Genomic DNA, 20,382 nt, shown 5'->3' with positions numbered 1-20,382 from the left:
TGGAATAGGGAGGGTGGGAGGGAGATGCAAGAGGGAGGGGATATGGGGATATATGTATATGTATAACTGATTCACTTTGTTATACAGCAGAAACTAACACAATTGTAAAGCAATTATACTCCAATAAAGATGCTGGAAAAAAAAAAGGGATTTCACAAGAGCAACCAACTGGTTCCTTAAAAAAAAATATATATATATATATATATATATATATGTATATATATTTAAAATCAAAGTATATTAAAGTTTCCAGCTTGCATTATTTAACCCCTATTTTTTTGTCTCAGAGTTGACAACAAGGGATTGTTGATACTAATATCTAGAAAATAGTGAGTTCCTCAGGATATCACAGTAAAATAAATACGATTTTAGAGGTAAAAGTACCTGACTGTTTAAATGCATATTGATTTAGTAAATTCTTGGAAAGATCTTTAGTGCCTATGAAAATATTTCAAATACTGTATGGTATCACTTATAAGTCAAATCTAAAAAAATAATACAAATGAATGTATATGCAAAACAAAACAAAAAAAAGTAATATTTTTTTTGATATTATCTCCTCAGGCAAGGAAAACAAAAGCAAAAATAAACAGGACTACATCAAACCAAAAAAGTTTTGCATAGCGAAGCAAACTATCAACACAACAAAAAGGCCACCTACTGAATGGGAGAAGATATTTACAAATGATATGCCTGGTAAGGAGTTAATATCCAAAATATATAAAGAACTTATACAACTCAACATCAAAAAACCAAACAACCTGATTAAAAAATGGGCAGAGGATCTCAACAGACATTTTTCCAAAGAAGACATACAGATGGCCAGCAGGCACATGAAAAGATGCTCAACATGACTAATCATCAGGGAAATGCAAATCAAAATCACCTCATACATGTCAGAATGGCTATTATCAAAAAGACAAGAAATAACAAGTGTTGGCAAGGATGTAGAGAAAAGAGAATCCTTGTGCACTGTTAGTGGGAATGTAAATTGGTGCAGCCACTATGGAATACAGTGTGAAGGTTCCTCAAAAATGTAAAAATAGAACTACCATATGACCCAGCAATTCCACTCCTGGGTATTTATCCAAAGAAAATGAAAACACTAATTAGAAAGGATATATGCATCCCTACGTTCACTGCAGCATTATTTATGATAGCCAAGATATGAAAAGCAACATAAGTGCTCATCAACAGATAATGTGGTATATATATATACAATGGAATATTACTCAGTCATTAAAAAAGAATGAAACTGCCACTTGTGACAACATTAATGGACCTAGAGGGTATTATGCTAAGTGAATTAAGTCAGAGAAAGAAAGACAAGTGTCATGATTTCTTTTATATGTGGGATCTAAAAAACCAAATAAATGAACAAATGTAACAAAACAGAAACTGTCATAGATACAGAGAACAAACAGGTGGTTGCCAGAGGGGAGGGAAATGGAGGGATGAGAGAAAATGGTGAGGGAGATTAAGAGTAAAAACTTCCAGTTATAAAATAAGTAAGTCCCAGGCATGAAATGTACATTTTGGGAATATCATCAATAGTAATGTGATATTTTTTTATGGTGATAGATCGTAACTAGACTCATGGTGGTGATCATTATGTGATGTATAGAAATATCGAATCTCTATGTTGTACACCAGGAACTAACATAGTGTTGTATGTCAATTATACCTCCAAACCAAACAAACACATAGAAAAAGAGATCAGATTTGTGGTTACTAGAGGCACAGGGTAGCGGGGAGGAGGAATGAGATGAAGGTAGTCAAAAGGTACAAACTTCAGTTATAAGATAAATAAATGCTAGGGATGTAATGTACAACACAATAAATATAATTAATACTGTGATATGTTATATATGAAAATTGTTAAGAGAGAAATCCTAAGAGTTCCCATCACAGGGAAAAAATTTTTTTCCTTTTTCTTTTATTTTGCTTCCATATGAAATGATGGATGTTCACTAAACTTATTGTGGTAATCATTTCATGATGTATGTAAGTCAAATCATTATGCTGCACACCTTAAACTTAAACAGTGCTATATGTCAATTATAGCTCAATAAAACTGGAAGAAAAGAAATTGGTTGAATGACAATAAAAAACAAACTGTCTGTATCTTTCCTAATTTTTTTTTATCCATTTTATCAGTTTCTGAAAGAGGTAGTTTAAAATCTCCTATGATGATTAGGGATTTGTGAGTTTCTCCTTGCAATCCTGTCTTATTTCGTCATGTTTTGAGTTTTTATTTTTGATGCACAAAGGTCAGGATCCTTTTTCTGGTAGTGAATCTTTCCTTCTCTCATTATGTAAAAATTCGTATTATCTTCAATAAAGCCTTTTTGTCTTAAAGTCTATTTTGGTCTATATTAATATTAATATTCTTGTAACAACTCTTAGCTTTTTTAAAAAGCTAATATTCACTGTTTTTTTATCCTTTTACATTAAATCATCTGACGTCTTTTCTTAAAGTATAATAATAATATTTTAAAGTATAGCTAAAATATGTATTGAACACTTACTATATGCCAGGCACTGTTCTAAGTCTTTTTTGTACATTAATTCTTTTAATTCTCACAACAATCCTGAGGTAGATATTATTATTTTTCCCATTTTACAGGCAAGTAAACAAAAATACCATTAAAAAGTCAAGTGACAGATATTCCATCTGCTCCCTGAAAATTATAAGGACCTTAAAATTTTTAATTCCTTTCTGCTTCCTCATATATCTCCCATGCTATTATGGTCTATTAGTATTTGTTTTCAACCCCCTATCAAGTTGTTTTTGTTTTGCTTTATAGTCAGCAAGATTTGTAATCACAGTTTTATAACTAGATTTATAGATCTACCAACATGTTTGCTAATTTACTTTTTTTTACCATTGCTCTTTGCATTTCATTCCTTTATTTGAGGCTCAATTATGAGCATGTACTTACAGAAGTACATTCTTTAGTAATCCTTTCAGGGAATATCTGTGAATGGTAAATTCTCTCAGACTGTCTGAAAATACCTTTACTTCATTCTTACTTCCTGAATAAAAAGTTCAGCTGTGACTTTCAGTTGGTATTATTACTCCATTTCCTGCTGCAGCCCATAGATACTGATGAGAAGTCTACTGTCAAGCTGTCATTAAAATTTTCTCTTTGTCTTTGATGTTCTGCATTTTTACCATGATACGATTAGGTGTGAATTTGTTTTAATTTGTTTTATTTCATCCTGCTCAGATGAAGCATGCCTGTCTGATCTGGAAATTCCTGTCTTTCCTCAATTATGAAAAGCCGATAGTCCATATATCTTAGCTATTGCCTCTGCTCCATTCTATTTCCTCCTTGTAGAACTCCTATTTGACATATGTTGGATCTTACTCTATCCATTATTTCTCTTTACTGTTTTATCATATACTCCATCTCTTTATCTCTCTGTGCTGTTACATTGCTACAGTCTGGGTGATCTTTACAGATCCACTGTCTAATTTACAAGTACTCTCTTTGACTATGCAAATTTGTTGTTTATCCTTCTACCCCAACTATTAAAAAATAAGTCTGATGCAATCTTGGGAGTAAAAGAACAGAAAATTTTACCATCTTTCCTCTCCTCTGAAAAGGATACTAGTTTGGAAAAATTTGCTAAGGGGTAGGGGAGGGGATAGCAATATAATGATACACACACACAAACATACATAAATGTAATCAATATATATGATGATAAATAAATAAGAGTGTGTGTGTATCTTTTTTTTTTTTTTTTTTTTAAGCAGGATTTCAGGCACCTTTATTCACGGCAGGTATTTTTGGTCAGGGGAGCTTTCTCTGAAACCTTCCTGTTACTTAAGGAAGACAACTGCTTACATCCTGATGGTCCACTTGCCATTTCCCAGGCTTGGAAGCATCTTGCATGCAGTTCCACCCAGTCCCTGAGTCCAGCTGGCTCTGGGCTTTCAGGGCCACACCTCGCAGCACAACCTACCGGCCCAGTGAGGGAGTTTCTGCAGCTTGGTGATAACAGTGGGGAATTCATTTTATCCCAGAAGAAATTGACTCCTCTGTGTTCCCCATATAATTTATAAATAGGACAAATTATTCCTTAATATTATTATATATTTGCAGTACAAACAATTAAGACTAGTGACATAGGAAACTTTGAAAAAATCATGCTGTGTTGACTACGGGTTTCCCTCTCCAAAGCACTCTTCCATTCCTCAGCTTCTACCATATTCTCTATACAAAATCATCCTGCTGTGACAGTTGCATGGGTCTCCTTCCCATCAACACTGCCTCTGGGCTCAGCACTCCTGACACTGTACGGCTGAGCCGTAGGAGTTATTTTCCCTGTCTTCCATCATCAATTATAAAGCCACTACTCTCCTCGAATTTAGGTAAGAAACAGTTTAAAGAAACAGTATTTCTTAAAAACCCAAGCCTACTGCTAGTTATTTAGTAGGCATGGATTTAACATGGTCTGTTTTCTTTTTCTGTTTCTTTTCCCAGCCACTAGCTCAAAAGATGGAGTAGCTTAGTTGTAAAGTCCTGCCAGATTTCCTACGGTAACTGCTGTAGATGGACAAGGTAAGGTCCTACTGAAGGTTCAAACCTCATGCAAAACTCTAACTGCTGAAAACCTCATCACATCAGACAACTCTGTCATTGTATTTAAAAATGCTAACCGTAAAGTGGCTTGTGGTCACTCTTTGTTACTGTAGCATCTGACCTCAGGGACTCAGACATAAAATCGTGGTTCCATTCCGAGTTTTGGCGACAGAGTAGTGCCAGATATTTCTGAATACACAATGTTAAATGTTTTTAACCACTTGGAAAGTATCACCAACACACTATTTGGTGTTTACTCAGTCACTCTGAGGATCAAAGAACCTTAACTATCAATGCCTTACTTCACAAAATCTTATTATAACCAAGGATCTACCCTATGTCCAATAAAAGAATTACACAGCAACTTTTATCAAACAGCAACTACTACAAAGGGAATGATAGAAAAAAAATGACTTCACAAAAATACACTAAAAAATTTGACAATTGTATGCAGGAACTGCCAAAGTTTTAGTGTTTAATAGCACAACTGACCAAGGTCCAAGACGTGAAGTTACCATGTTCAGGAAACATGGGGGGCAGGGGAGGGAAATTACTCTATAAACCAACTCTATAGTATGTGGTAAGAAGAATGCACACTTTATAATATAAAACCTGTCTACACAGAGTAGTTAGTTGCAAAAAGCTATCCGGCTTCTCTTGGTTTGTAAAAAGGGTGTTCCAGATTCCAGAGCAGATGAGCAACCTTCAAGTCTTCTGTGTGGCAGCAATCCTGCTTTCCCCGTCCAGCTTTTCCATCCCGGCCTGTGTCATGAGGTCTGCGATGTTTTTCTCCAGGCCATCAATGTGACTGCTCATGTCATCAATGCTTCCAATGATCTGGTCAGACATGGTCTGAAATTTATCTTGCATCTGTTGCAGGAGTGTCTGCACCACCGAGGTGAGATCCTGCATGGTCTTGGGCTCAGCCTCTGCCATCTCCCGGGTTCCCAGCTTGGCGGTGCTGTCTCAGACCGTCACCTACACTTCCATTTGTCTGCGCAGATGCCCCGTATGTGTGTATATTAAATGTATAAACTGGAAGCATTCACGCCATTTGTGGGCCATGTAGAGTCTAAGTAGAGGGAAGACTTAGAAACACATTTTCTTCCTTTTATAATTATAAATAGATTTAAAGTTAATATTGTCACCTGTTCACATAGTATGTGATTCAAATGAATATAGAAAGTACATATAAATACCTGGAGGAAGAATATTCGAGATTGAGAAAAGTGCAAGTGCAGTTCTTGTGAAGGCAACAGGCTCAGCACGATTGACAAATAGCCAGAAAGTAAGAGTGGCTAAAGTACTGTAAACATCGGAAGGGCAGCAGAAAATGAGGCAGGTGAGGTAGTCAGGTATTAGATGACATATAGCCCTGAAAGTCATGATAAAGTTTTGACTTATATATCCTAAGTGTGATGGGAAGTGAGTAGCACCTAAAATGTCCTTGAAAATGCTATTTAAGTAAAAGTGCTTATTTAAATTGTACCTTATGTTTTGTACAATATTCAAAAAGTGAGAATTGTTAACAGAAGTTATGACTTCATTTGGAACTTAAATTACTTTATAAGACCCAGGCTTTCCTATTTCTAAAACATATATAAGATGACATATTAGGAAAAGCAATGTAATGATTACAAATGACATAATCCGATATAAGATTCTAGACAGAATTCTATTTTGAGATTTCTGTATGTGTGATCTATATATCAAAGAGTACATAAAACACGTATGTGCAGTTTAATGAATAATTATAGCGTGAACTCGCATAACCATCACATAGAAATAGAATATTACCAGCACCCCAGGAACCCTTGCTATATGACTTTTTAAAAAAGAGCTTACCTAGTACTATAATCTGTGATAATTATCCACTTAAATGTCAACCGAGATCATGTGACCAATCTTTTTATGGGCAAAAGAAATGTTCCCTTAAGTCCATATTTAATTTCAATATGGAAATTGAGTATGTATCCACTTGAAATCTGTTCACATTCCAGGATAGAGATGTTCTATCTCTAAGGCACTAATTTTTAATTTTAAACAAAAGATATATCAAGCAAATGAAAAAACCCCCAGAACTATATAGAGCTTGAAGAAAACACATAAATCTTCATATATTTTTGTGAAAGCAAACCTAGTAGTGATAGCTTTAAGATTAAAAGCACCTGATTAAAGTAAAATAAAAGTCATTCAAAAGTTTAAGATCTCATTATAGGTTTCATTACAACAAATTAGGTAAAATGAGGAGACTTCTTTGTTTCTCTGTAGTTTCTAGTACATGCTTAGCACTCAAATATTAAATAGTAAATATGAATCAGGCTAATCACAGCATATCTAAAATATATTTTATTAAATTTAAACCTATTTAATATTTTATATTATAAAAACTTGACATGTCTCTGATTCATGACCTTTTACAATATTAAAAATTAAACCTATGAAATCTAGATTTCTATATCTTTATTTTTCTCAGCTCAAGTTTAATAAAACTACAGAAGACCAAAAGTGATACCCTACTACTATACACATCAGTTTGCCTGCCCCATAATACAGCTCAGGCCATTCCCTCCAGAGGAAGAAAGGCTGGCCTCCCCAACCGCTGCAGGAAAGGCCTGTCCTGTCCCACACCACATCTGGGCTGAGTGTAAGATCTTGTGTTTTAAGCATGACAATAGTACAAAAGAGGTTTTGTTCTCATGGCCATCTACTTCAGCCTGGCCCTAAAATGGCCCAGTGCTCACTTCTGCTTAGAGAAATATCCTTTGCTTTTCTGGACATCAGGCTGGATGGTATCACTGCCAGGCTTCCAGCCAGCTGGGCACACTTTCCCATGTTTGTCAGTAAACTGGAAAGCCTGATCTAGTCTCAGTGTCTCATCCACAGAACGGCCAACAGGAAGGTCATTTATGGTGATCTGTCGAAGGATACCTTTATCATCAATAATAAAAAGGCCCCTGAATGAGATGCCTCTATCGGCCTTTAAGACCCCATAGTCCTGAGCAATGGTGCGCTTGGGGTCTGGTATCAAGGGAATGTTCATGGGTCCTAGTCCTCCTTGTTTCTTGGGTGTGTTGATCCATGCCAGGTTTCAGAAGTGCGAATCCACAGAAGCACGAATCACTTGGCAGTTGAGTTTCTTAAATTCTTCTGCCCTATCATTGAAAGCAATGATCTCCGTGGGGCACACAAAGGTGAAGTCAAGAGGGTAAAAGAAGAACACAGCATATTTTCCTTTGTAGTCAGATAGGCTGATATCTTTGAACTGACCATCTGGCATTACAGAAGTTGCTTTGAACTGGGGGGCATGGTGCCCAATTTTGGCATTTCCTGAAGACATATTGCTATCAGCAGTTCTCACAGACAAACTACAGAGGACAGTCAGGAAGGAGACACGCCTAGATTTCTATCTTTTAAATGAATATTTTAGAAATAAACTACCAGAGAATAAGAAATATGTGTGGTCAAAATTAAACTAACAATATTTTAGAATAAAGAATTTCGTATTAAAATTAGGTTACTCTCTAATGGAAAATTCTAAAAACCTTTTGCAAATGCATTTAAAATAGTAAAGAGGATGAAATATAATAAATAAAAGCAAGCTATAAAGACACAGGAAATGTGGAAAAACTAAACGGATAACATGGATAAAAATAACATTCAGAAGTATCATTCTTAAATTGTAGTGTAGCATTACCTGAATTATGTGCCCTTTAATTTATGCACATGATGGATAGCTTGTTAAGGGGCTATACCATTATAATTGATAGTGGCTGAAGGCAGTCAGGCCATAATTTCTATTTAATGGATGGGATAGTAAGAGAACAAAGTCTGCAGTAGCATTTTAAAATAACTGCCTATAAAGTTTACATTTATGTCCCAAGTGTTACCTATATTCTAGTCTTTTCTATGTTGAATTCTTTAAGAAAAAAGAGAAAAATCAGCTGCAGCAAGATCCACATATTATTAAATCAAAATTCTGATTTAACCAATAACTAGAAAAATCTCACAATAAATGGAAAAGAATTTTCAACTAACCATCTGATGGTCCATTTTTGTTCTCTTGTTTTTTAGAGCTTGTGGGAGAAGCAAATGGGCTAATTTGACAGGTTCCAGTTGTTGGAGAATAGGCTGTAACACTTATCTTCCTTGTGATTTTTGAAGAATCAAATGACTAGAAATAAATATTAATTTGGGACAAAAATACTTATGTTTAGTTACAGATCTTTGGAAATACATTTGAAAAACTCGCAAAATTCAAACTAATACTCTTTTCCTTGATCTTTCTTTTCGGATTTTAAATATACACAATTATTATCTTCAAAGTGAACACTGTTATTTCAAGGTATGTACATTTTCCTGGTCTCCATACTGATTAGGGCATCTCAATTTGATTTTATGAAATTTTAACATTAAATGGTTACTACATTCTGAGATGGTATTTCCAAACAAGTAGAGATAGCTGACTCTCCCAATTACATCCTGACATTTGTTGTTAGCTGAACGTGAAGTATAATTATGGGCCTAGACCAGAGAAAATCTCAGAAGTGTCTCTTACTAAGACCCACAGGGAAACCCTAGGAAGGATTAGTGGTGTCCTTAACCTTCACAAAGTTGCTCTGACACAGTATCTTAATGATAAAACAAAAAGAATGTTCAAACAATTGAGTATGGCATTTAAGGCCTTTGAGAATTTGATCTATTCTACACAATCCTCTCTGCAGCTTCCTCCTCTGTGTTCCCATAGACCTTGTTCATACCTCTTACTGGAGTTAGTAAATTCTAATAATTTATTACATTTCTGTATACCCCATTAGTATTTAAGTTTCTGAAAATACATATTACTTCATCCTTGTACTATAGAACTCAAAAATGTATGATGAATGAATGATTTAAAAGAAACAGCCCAGTAAACTTAGCCAGGCCACTCTATTCAGAATACACTCATTTGGGGCTTCCCTGGTGGCGCAGTGGTTGAGGGTCCACCTGCCGATGCAGGGGACATGGGTTCGTGCCCCGGTCCGGGAAGATCCCACATGCCGTGAAGCGGCTGGGCCCGTGAGCCATGGCCACTGAGCCTGCACATTCAGAGCCTGTGCTCCGCAACGGGAGAGGCCTGATACCGCAAAAAAAAAAAAAAAAAAAAAAAAAAAGAATATACTCATTTGTTCACTGGTTCATTCATCTATTATTAACTGACGCCTTTAGTCCCAGTCACTTAGGTTATGCACATTTGGGTCTCAGCTAGTCTTTCTTTGGTTTGGGGCCTCATTCATAATCCACTTCCTCCAAACACCCATTATCACACTATTAATTGCTTGCTCTTCTGAATTCTTTTTAAACGTATTTTCTATAATGCTTACTAATCACCCAGCATTTGTTAACTAATGTGTATACAGGAAGAGAACAAATTGCTCTGGCCTCATAAACAGCAGAGGACAGGTCTAAAGGTAGTATGCTTGTTACAGAAATTCAGAGAAGAGGGAAAACCAAAGTGGGCTGCAGTAATCTCACAGAAGGATTCTTGTGAAGAGGAAGGGTGAGGCTTAGATAACTGAAAATAAAAGGTATGAAAAACCTGAAATCTAGAGGTGAAACAGACAGCACAGGGTGGATTTAGGGATAAAGGAAAGGTCTGAAGGTTCAGGATATGTTGCCAACACTGTAGAATTAAACTTTAGCTTGGCTGCTGACTTGAAATAGTTATATAATTCTCCATTGTCACCTATTCTTTATTTTCAAGACACCATGGCAGAAATAGTGGCTATGTCACCTTTTTCAATAATCTTGGTATTAGTTCCAGAATCTATAGCATCAATTTTTTTTTTTTACAGGTAAGATTTTAAATGATAGATACTTCTTTGTATTGGGGGAAAAAAGGCATTATATTTTTTATTTTATGTATCCACAGTAGCCACAAATATAACCAATATTTAAAAAAAATCAAACTACAATATCAAGTTATAGCTTCAAAGTAATCTTTTTTGTAAGGTGAAAGGGTTTTAAGTCTCTTTAACAGGTGGTTATTATTACCTCTCCATCTTGAGTTTTCAGCTGCTTATAAGTATTCAGTCATAAACTATGACATTTATCCAATCCAACCCCACTTTTCTAAGAATTTATTGCCCAGAAATATTTCACTGTGTATGTACAAGAAATGAAAGTCACTACCCTAATGTACATTTATGTCAATCTGTTTTCCTATTTTCACCAAAAATTATTTTTCCAATTGCCAAATATCTAAATATTGCAACTGCAGATCATACATTTCTCCTTGAAAACAATTTTCTAGCTTTTGTAAAATAAGTCTTGGTGTGTGTGCGCGCACGTGTGTGTGTGTGTGTGTATATATATATATGTGTGTATATATATATATATATAAATTTTTCCCCCTCACCTTAAAAATACTGTCTTCTCTTTTGCTTTCTTTCTTTTTTTTTTTTGGTTATCTGTGTTGATTAAAAAGGAAAATATATGTCTACAATCGTAATGTACTTAGAGAGAAAAAAGAAAATCTACCTTTCCCTACTATCCCACTAAATATTCTTCAGTAAATAATGCATTTTTATATGTCTGCCTACTGATACACACAAATGCATAGTCTTACTTCTTTAAGTTCTTTTTCTCTCAAAGTTTAACCAAGGTCCTCTAATTTTTAAACTCTGAAGATGCTTAAAAGTGATCCTAGAATCCTAAGAATTTCCATTCTGCCAACGCCCAAACGTTGAAGGACTTGGTCTTCTTATTAGTCTCCTACAAAAGGAAGAGTTAAGAAGACTGGGATTTGAGAGAAGACTGAGCTACTAATTGAGAAGTCTGGAACTCTTTCCATTCAGCAATGATGAGTGCTACCTACCAGGTCCTTTAGAAAAATAGAGGAAGAAAAAGTGAGAAGAACAGATTTGGCTAGAGAAAGGAAAGAATTCAGGATGCAAACAAAATATAAGGATATAGAAATCAGATAAGTCACAACTACTTTCTATAATAATTTACAACTGCTTGTAATATTTATTGACAACATTATTTAATACCACACTAAAAAAAAAAAAAAGATTCTGTCTAGGATCAGTCCAAATGCCACTGTACTTTCTGTAAGGTCAAACCTTGTACATTAGCAAAACTAAAATTTGGTCATTGATTTTTCTGCCCAGAAAAAAAGAAATCAATGTTCTCTCCAGAATTTCAAATATATATGACATTCTCCTTCAATATGTTTCACAAATTGTAGCTTGCTTCATCACCTTGTTTAAAGCATATTCTACCAAAAAGGTACCTGTATTTTATATATTTTTACCTATTATAGTCTAGAAAGTACTAACTAAGGGTTCTTTCAGGATGAAATGTGGGATATAATGGATCTGCTATTATTATTATGAACTACTAGACTATGCTAACACTGAAATATTTAAAAATACAGGTACTGTAGGTATTTGGACAACCAGAAGCAAAAGAAAAATTAGGGTAGCTAAAGGGAGACAATTCTTTATAATCTTATACTGGTTAATTAGGTTATTGGAATGTTTCACCTAAGGCAGTATTATACATCACTAGTACTTATTACAGAATTTACATTAGAAAATTTTAAATACTAGCTGTCTCAGGGATTTGTCACGATTTGGGCCTAGGGTTCCTAGAAGAGTCCTAAATATCAACTAACTTTTTATCAGTTGCCACAATTATCACCCTTAATGACTCTAATAATATTTAGGTTTTGTTATTTCTAATGGTAGTTATAGAGAACAAAAGCATTTTGCACTTACCCCGTGATCTTACAGGGACATCAGGGAAAGGATATAACCAATATATTAGATCTGTGCTGATGACAATGTTCTATTTCTTGATTGGGTGTTTGATACCCAGGGATATACATTTGTTAAAACTCATTGAACTGTACACTCAAGATCTGTGAATTTCACAATCTATAAATTTTACTTTGATAAAAATATTTTAACAGGAAAAATAAAACATTGGCTAAAAAGTTGATACACTGGTGTTTCTATTTGTGCACACTACTGTTCCACAATTTTAAGACATTAAAATATTAATTTTAATATTAAAGACATGACCATTTTGTTACTCTCTTGCACTGTAGTCTTCAATAAGTTTTTAAAGATATATTTTCATGGCTATTATCATTCCTTCATATGTCCTCCTATTTTTTCAGAATAGAAAGTGAATCCTACCTCAAATATATTTTTGTTTATTGAAGTATGATTTACTTACAATAAAATACACAGATCTTAAGTTGTCTGGCTTGCTGAGTTCTGATAACTGTATATATACACTGATGCCACCACCACCCAAGATGAAGAACATTTCTGTCATCCCAGAAGATTCCCTTGTACCCATTTCCACTCAATTCCCACTCTGCAGCCCAGAAGCAACCACTTTCTAATTCCTATAACCATAGCTATTTTTGCCTATTCTTGAACTTCATATAAATTAAATACATAACTCTTGTGTTTGGCTTCTTCTTTTCAATGTGTTTTTGAGATCATCTATGTTGTTGTGAGTGGTAAGATTGTGTTCCTTTTAATTTTACTATTCCTTTGTATAAATGTACCAGAATTTGTTTTTCTAATCTCCTGTTGAAGGACATTTGGGTTATTTCCAGTTTGGGGCTATTACGAATTAAGGGGCTAAGGAACATTTTTGTATATGTCTTTTGTGGATATATGATTTTATTTATTTAGGAAGCCCAGGAATGGAATTGCCAGACTATAGGATGGATATAGATTTATTTTCTATATATAAAATAAAGGCTAAATAGTTCTCTAAAGTGTTTGTATCATTTTAAATTACAATCAATAAATGAGAGTTCCAAATGCTGCACATCCTCACCAACCCTTAGGTTGTTTTAGACATTCCAGGGTTGATTTTTAAAGCCATTCTGTTTTGTTGTTGTTATTTAGCTATTCAAGTGAGTGGGAATGGTATTCCTTTGTGGTTTTAATTTGTATTTCCAATGACTAATGATGTTGAACATTTTTTCATGTGCTAATTTTCCATTTAAACATTTTATTTGTCTTAGATTTATAAAGCTGGACAGTTGCTGATTTGGTGATCGTTAGGTCACTCAGACTATGTAAATACAATGTATTGATCTTTCTAAATGTTCTTCTGGGTTTTTAATTGTTTACAAATTTCTTTTTGTATTGAAAGCAAAAAAGACAAAGTATCTTTCAGAGGACTGTATACCAGCCAAAGGGATCTGGAATATCATCTTAGGGCCACTCTTCTTAAAGTGGGAAATCCTGTTATTAGTGACAACATGGATGAACCTGGAGGACATTATGCTGAGTGAAATAAGACAGAGACAGAAAGACAAACACTGCATGGTATCACTTAATAGGGGAAAAAAATAAAGTCCAACTCACAGAAATAGAGAGTAAAAAAGTGGTTGTTAGTGGCTGGGGGATGGGGGAAATAAAAAGAGGTTGATAAAGGGTACAAACTTTCAGTTATAAGATGAATACATCTGAGAATCTAATGTATAACATGGTGACTATAACTGATAACACTGTATCATACAGTAACTGAAATTTGCTAAAAGGGTAGAACTTAAACGTTCTCACCAAAAAAGAAAAAGAAAAAAAGAAAAATTTGAAGTGATGGATGCATTAATTAATTTGATGGGAGGAATCCTTTTACGATGTGTGTGTGTGTGTGTGTGTGTGTGTGTGTGTGTGTATATATTCACAATATATACATCAAATCATCACATTGTACATTTTAAATATCTTATATTTTGGTCAATTATAACTCAATAAAGCTGAAAAAAAGGGAAAGACTTAGATCATCCTTTTTTTTTTTTGTTCTCCTTTCCCTATTTCCTATTTTAGACCAGATCTTCTGTCCTAAAAACTTGACTCCTACACTACACAGACATACTCATTAGATTCTTGAGTGTCTCCATAACTCCTGAATGATTTGTATAAAAAAACCTGAAGAAGTTAGGAAGATGTCATCCCTTGTGCCAAACCTTGTGAGTCAAGACTATTCCTTGATAAGATTCATGCAAAACACTTACACTGGCATATGGATGGACCAAACCTACTTAATCTCCTATTACAGATTGAGAGAAGCAATGGGGGGCTTTCATGTAGAAAGATGGGGTAGGAAACCAAGAGAGGGAAGATGAATGTATATATCCAAGTCACTCGGGAGCTTTTATGCAGGTGCAAAAAAATTAAGTCAAAACTTATGTTTAATAAGAGATGGACAAATGTAACTCCATGTTTACTACTAGAAACCAAAGCTTTGTGCTAACTGTTGAATTTATAAGGAGGGAAAGATAGCATGAACCTGTTTGTTCTTTCCCTGATACCCTCCTCTCATTCCTGAACTACAGAAGACTGAGCTCCCTTGGGCTTTGGTGAATCTATCACCAGTGTGTGTTTATGGTTTTAATGGATACTTGCTTCCCTTTCTGCTATACTTTTGCTATATACTTCTGCTATATGCTGATCCTTTCCCCTTCCTCTTCTTTTCTCCAAGAAAACACAATGAATAAAGACTCACTGATACTGAAAAAAAGAAGATATAACAATTATAAACACACACACACATACACATCTAACAAGACAGCCCCAAAATACAAGGAGCAAAAACAGGCAGAATTGAGGGAAAAAATAGAAAATTCAACCATAATAGTTGGAAACTTCAGTGTCCCACTTTCAACAATGGATAGACCAACTAGACAGAAAATCAGCAAGGAAACAGAAGACTTGAACAACACTATATACCAATAAGACCTAATAGACATCTATCGAACCCTCCACCCAACGAAAGCAGAATACACATTCTTTTCAAGTACATATGTAACATTAGCCAGGATAGAAGGTATGTTAGGCCATAAAACAAATCTCAGTAAATTTAAAAAGATTTGGATCATGTAAAGAATGTTTTCTAATCACAATGGAATAAAATCAGAAATTAAAGAAAGAAGGACATTTGGAAAATACAAAAATACATGGAAATTAACAAACTCCTAGATAACCAATCAAAAGGGAAATCAGAAATACACTGAGGAGAATGAAAATGAAACACAACACATGTAAAAACTTACGGGATGAAGAGAAAGCAGTACTCAGAGAGAAAGTTAAACACTTACATTAAGAAAGAAGAAAGCTCTCAAATCAATAACTTATCCTTCCACCTTAAGAAACAAGAGCAAACTAAAACCAAAGGAAGCAGAAGGAAAGAAATAATAAATACTAATATTAAAGAGAAAACAAATGAAATGTAAAATAAGAAAATAGAGAAGATGAATGAATCTAAAAGTTGCTTCTTTGAAAAGAAAATTGACAAACCTTTATCTAGACTGACTAAGAAAGAAATGAGAATCAAATTACTAAAATCAGGAATGGGGGGCGGATATTACAGCTGACCTTGGAGAAATAAAAGGTATTATAAGGGGATACTATGAACAACTGTATACCAACAAATTAGATAATCTAGATGAAATGGACAAATTCCCCAAAATACACAGCCTACCAGGACTGAATCATGAAGAAATGGAAAATTGGAATCCATCAATAGCAAGTAAAGAGATTAGATCAATTCAGAAAACTTGTCAAAAAGAAAAGCGTGGGACTGGAGAGCTTCACTGGTGAATCCTACCAACATTTAAAGAAGAATTGACACCAATTCTTCTCAGACTCTATCAAAAACAGGGAACACTTCCTAACGCATTCTATGAGACCACATTACTCTGATACCAGAACCAGACAAACACCTTAAAAGAAAACTACAGACTAATCTCCCTTATGAATACAGATGCAAAAATCCTCAACATTCCTGCAAACTGAAACCAGAGAAAAATAAGAATTATATATTGCAACCAAGTGGGATTTATCCTGTGAAAGCAAGGTTGGTTCAATATATAAAAACCAATCAATATAATACATCATATTAATAGAATAAAGGAAAAAAACCCACACGATCATCTCAATAGATGCAAAAAAGCATTTGACAAAAATACAATTCTTTCATAATAAAAAATAATCATCAAACTAGGAATAGAAGGGAAGTGTCTCAATCTGACAGAGGGCATTTAGGAAAAACTCACAGCTAACATCATATTTAATGGTAAAAGACTGGATGCTTTCCCCCTAAGATCAGGAACAAGGCAATGATATCTGTTCTTGCCACTCTACTCAACATTGTTCTGGAGGTTCAAGCCAGGGCAATAAGCAAGAATAAGAAAAAAATGCATCCGATGGGAAAGAAAAATGACATGATCTGATATATAGAATACCCTAAAAAATCTATAAGAAAGTATTAGAGCTAATACACGAGTTCAGCAAAGTTACACAATACATGATCAATATACAAAAATTAGCTGTGTATCTATACACTAGCAATGACTGATCTAAAGGGAAATTATAAAAACATTTACAGGGCTTCCCTGGTGGCACAGTGGTTGAGAGTCCGCCTGCCAATGCAGGGGACACGGGTTTGTGCCCCGGTCCGGGAAGATCCCACATGCCGCGGAGCGGCTAGGCCCGTGAGCCATAGCTGCTGAGCCTGTGCGTCCGGAGCTTGTGCTCCGCAATGGGAGAGGCCACAAGAGTGAGAGGCCCACGTACCACACACAAAAAAACAAAAAACCATTTACATTATCACCAAAAAGAATAAAACACTGAGGAATAAATATAACCCAAAAGTATAAGACTTGTATACTGAAAACTACAAAACATTGTTGAAAAAAATTAAAGAAAATCAAAATAAATAGAAATAGATCCTGTGTTCATGGTTCAGAAGAATTACTAATTTTAAAATGGCAGATTCAGTGTAATTCCTATCAAAAGTATAAATTTTTCTTTTTCAGAAATGAGAAGGTGACCCTAAAATTCACCAGGAATTGCAAGGCATATGGAACAACAGAAGCAATCTTGAAAAAGAACAAAGTTGGAGGACTCACACTTCCTAATTTCAAATTTATAGTAATTAAAAACTTTCTTTTTGAAAACTTATAGTAATCAACACAGCATGGTAGTGGCAAAAGTTCAGATCTACAACCAAATGGAATAGATTTGACAGTCCAGAAATAAATCCATGAATTTATAATCAACTGATCTTCAACAAGGGTTCTAAGGCCATTCAATGGGGGAAATAATAGCTTTTCAACAATGCTAGGACAAATGAATATCCACATGCCCCTAACCTCATACCATGTTCAAAAATGAACTCAATAAGGTCTTAAATGTAACATAAGTGCTAAAACTATAAAACTCTTAGAAAGAAACATAGTGAAAGTTTGCATTACCATAGACTGCACAACAGTTTCTTAGATATGACACCAAAAGCACAAGCAATCAAAGAAAAAGTAAATTGGACTTCATCAAAATTTAAAACTTTTGTGTATCAAAGGATACTATCAAGAAAGTGAAAAGACAACACACAGAATTGATGAAAGTATATGCAAATCATATATCTGACAAGGTAACAGTATAAAGAATTCTTACAATTCAACAGTAAAAAGACAACCCAATTAAAATATGGGCAAAAGTTGTGAACAGATATTTCTCCAAAAAAAATATACAGATGGCCAATAAGTACATGGAAAGATGTTCAACATCATCAGGGAAATGCAAATTAAAACCACAATAAGATAGCACTTCACATCCAGTAGGGTGGCTAGAATCAAAAATTCAGAAAATAACAAGTGTTGTTGAGGATGTGGAGAAAATGGAACTCTCATACACTGATAGTGGGAATGTAAAATGGTGTAGCTGCTGTAGAAAAGAATTTGGCAATTTTGCAAAAAGTTAGAATTACCGTATGACCCACCAATTCCACCCCTAGGTATGTAATCAAGAAAACTGAAAACATGTTCATACAAAACATTGTACAAGAATGTTATATACAACATTATTCATAATAGTTAAAAAGTGGAAACAACCCAAATGTCCTTCAGCTGAGGAATGGAAAACAGAAGGTGATATACCCATACAAAAGAATATGATTCAGCCATAAAAAGGAATAAAGTACTGTTACATGTGACAACATGGATAAACCCTGAAAATGTTATGCTAAATGAAAGTCAGTCACATATTGTACCATTCCATTTATATAATATGTACAGAATAGGCAAATCCATAAGGACAGCAAATAAATTATTAGTTGCCAGGGACTGGGGGGGTAGGGAGGAGGAAATTGAGACTAACTGCTAATAGGTATGGATTTCTTTTTGGGGTGATGGAAATGTTCTAAAATCAGATAGTGGTGATGGCTGCACAATGTAATGAGTATATAATAAACCACGGGTGTATACTTTAAAATTATGAATTTTATATTACATGAATTATATCTCAATAAAAAACGCTAAAATTAAAAAAAGAGAACTGAACTGTCAAAAAGTGTATGAGATAATTGGGAATTTGAACAAAGATGTCCATTTGATGATTAAGGAATTCATTCTGAGAGATATAATACTTTTTAAAAAAAAAAATTTATTTATTTATTTATTTATTTTTGGCTGTGTTGGGTCTTCGTTTCCGTGTGTGGGCTTTCTCTCGTTGAGGCGAGCGGGGGCCACTCTTCATCACGGTGTGCAGGACTCTCACTGTCGCGGCCTCTCTTGTTGCGGAGCACAAACTCCAGATGCACAGGCTCAGTAGTTGTGGCTCACGGGCCTAGTTGCTCCGCGGCATGTGGGATCTTCCCAGACCAGGGCTCAAACCCATGTCCCCTGCATTGGCAGGCAGATTCTCAACCACTGCGCCACCAGGGAAGCCCTGATAATACTATTATAGTTTTTTTAAAGTCTATCGTTTAGAAATAATTACTGAAGTATTTAGGATGATATGGATGATGTTTGAGATTTGCTTCAAATCATCTAGTATGGGGGATACTGAAGTATGCGTGGGAATATAAATGAAATAAGATTAGACTTGTGTTGATAATTACTGAAGCTGGGTAATGGGCAGTGCATTCTCCATAATCAAAATTCTCCAAAATCAAAAGGTAAAAAAAAAAGGAATCAATATTTGATAACTGTAGTGAAATAAGGAATCTATAAAATAATCATCAAGGCATTTAAAAAAAATTAGGAGAAAGATTGACGGAGAATTTTATTATGGGTGGATCAGGCTGGTAAAACCAAGACCATTTTGTGCCTCCTGAGGTGATGAGACAGGAACTACACAGACTACCTATGAGGCATTCTTATCAAAATATGAACCACAATCTAACCAAGCCTCTAGTTTTAACTATGAGTTTTATAGGAAATATGAAGATTAGAGAAATCACTTAAAGGACACCACAAGAAAACAATCAACCAAATCTAGAATGTGAAATATGGAAAAAATATTTCAGTTTTTTCCAAAAAATAAATTACAAGAAAAAGAGTGAGATTTTAAAAGATTTAAAAGGAGTTGGGGGAAAAAAAATCTCAAGGTTCTTAAGAATCACTACAATGTGTAAACCTTGTTTGGATCCTGATTTTAATAAGCCAACTGTAAAAGGACATTTTGAAGCAACTATAGAAATGTGAATATAAACTGGGTGAAAGATATTATTGGGACTTCCCTGGTGGTGCAGTGGTAAAGACTCTGTGCTCCCAATGCAGGGGGCCCGGGTTCGATCCTGGCCGGGGAACTAGATCCCACACGTATGTCGCAACTAAGAGTTTGCATGCCACAACTAAGGAGCCCATGCACTGCAACTAAGGAGCCCATGAGCCACAACTAAGACCTGGCACAACCAAATAAATAAATAATAATTTTAAAAAGATTTTATTAAGGAATTACTTCTTATTTCGTAAGGTATGATAATGGCTCTATAG

The 20,382-nt window shown here is 34.7% G+C and overlaps 2 protein-coding genes and 1 pseudogene across 3 annotated transcripts in view; all 3 read right to left on the bottom strand.

Moving 5' to 3' along the window:
- The window catches only part of ITGB3BP (integrin subunit beta 3 binding protein), a 90,570-nt gene that overhangs the window by 46,004 nt on the left and 24,184 nt on the right, over positions 1 to 20,382 (bottom strand). For both annotated transcript variants that reach the window (XM_033409016.2, XM_033409017.2), the window contains exon 3: positions 8,631 to 8,766. In XM_033409016.2, coding sequence (XP_033264907.1) covers positions 8,631 to 8,766 — 136 coding nt within the window. The remainder of the gene's footprint in view (positions 1 to 8,630; positions 8,767 to 20,382) is intronic.
- On the bottom strand, positions 4,927 to 5,583 carry LOC101273486 (heat shock factor-binding protein 1-like). Its single transcript, XM_033409018.2, has one exon. It carries the CDS (start codon positions 5,526 to 5,528, stop codon positions 5,298 to 5,300), a length of 231 nt encoding a protein of 76 aa, XP_033264909.1. The 5' UTR covers positions 5,529 to 5,583; the 3' UTR covers positions 4,927 to 5,297.
- Positions 7,045 to 7,980, bottom strand: LOC101273225 (peroxiredoxin-1-like; annotated as a pseudogene).

This window comes from Orcinus orca, chromosome 1 (genome assembly GCF_937001465.1).
Source record: "Orcinus orca chromosome 1, mOrcOrc1.1, whole genome shotgun sequence".
Lineage (NCBI taxonomy): Eukaryota > Metazoa > Chordata > Mammalia > Artiodactyla > Delphinidae > Orcinus > Orcinus orca.
This window is presented reverse-complemented; position numbering and strand designations above follow the sequence as displayed.

What these genes read in the sequence shown, in the direction of transcription:
- LOC101273486 (XM_033409018.2), bottom strand. Translation starts at nt 5,528, where the DNA reads ATGGCAGAGGCTGAGCCCAAGACCATGCAGGATCTCACCTCGGTGGTG.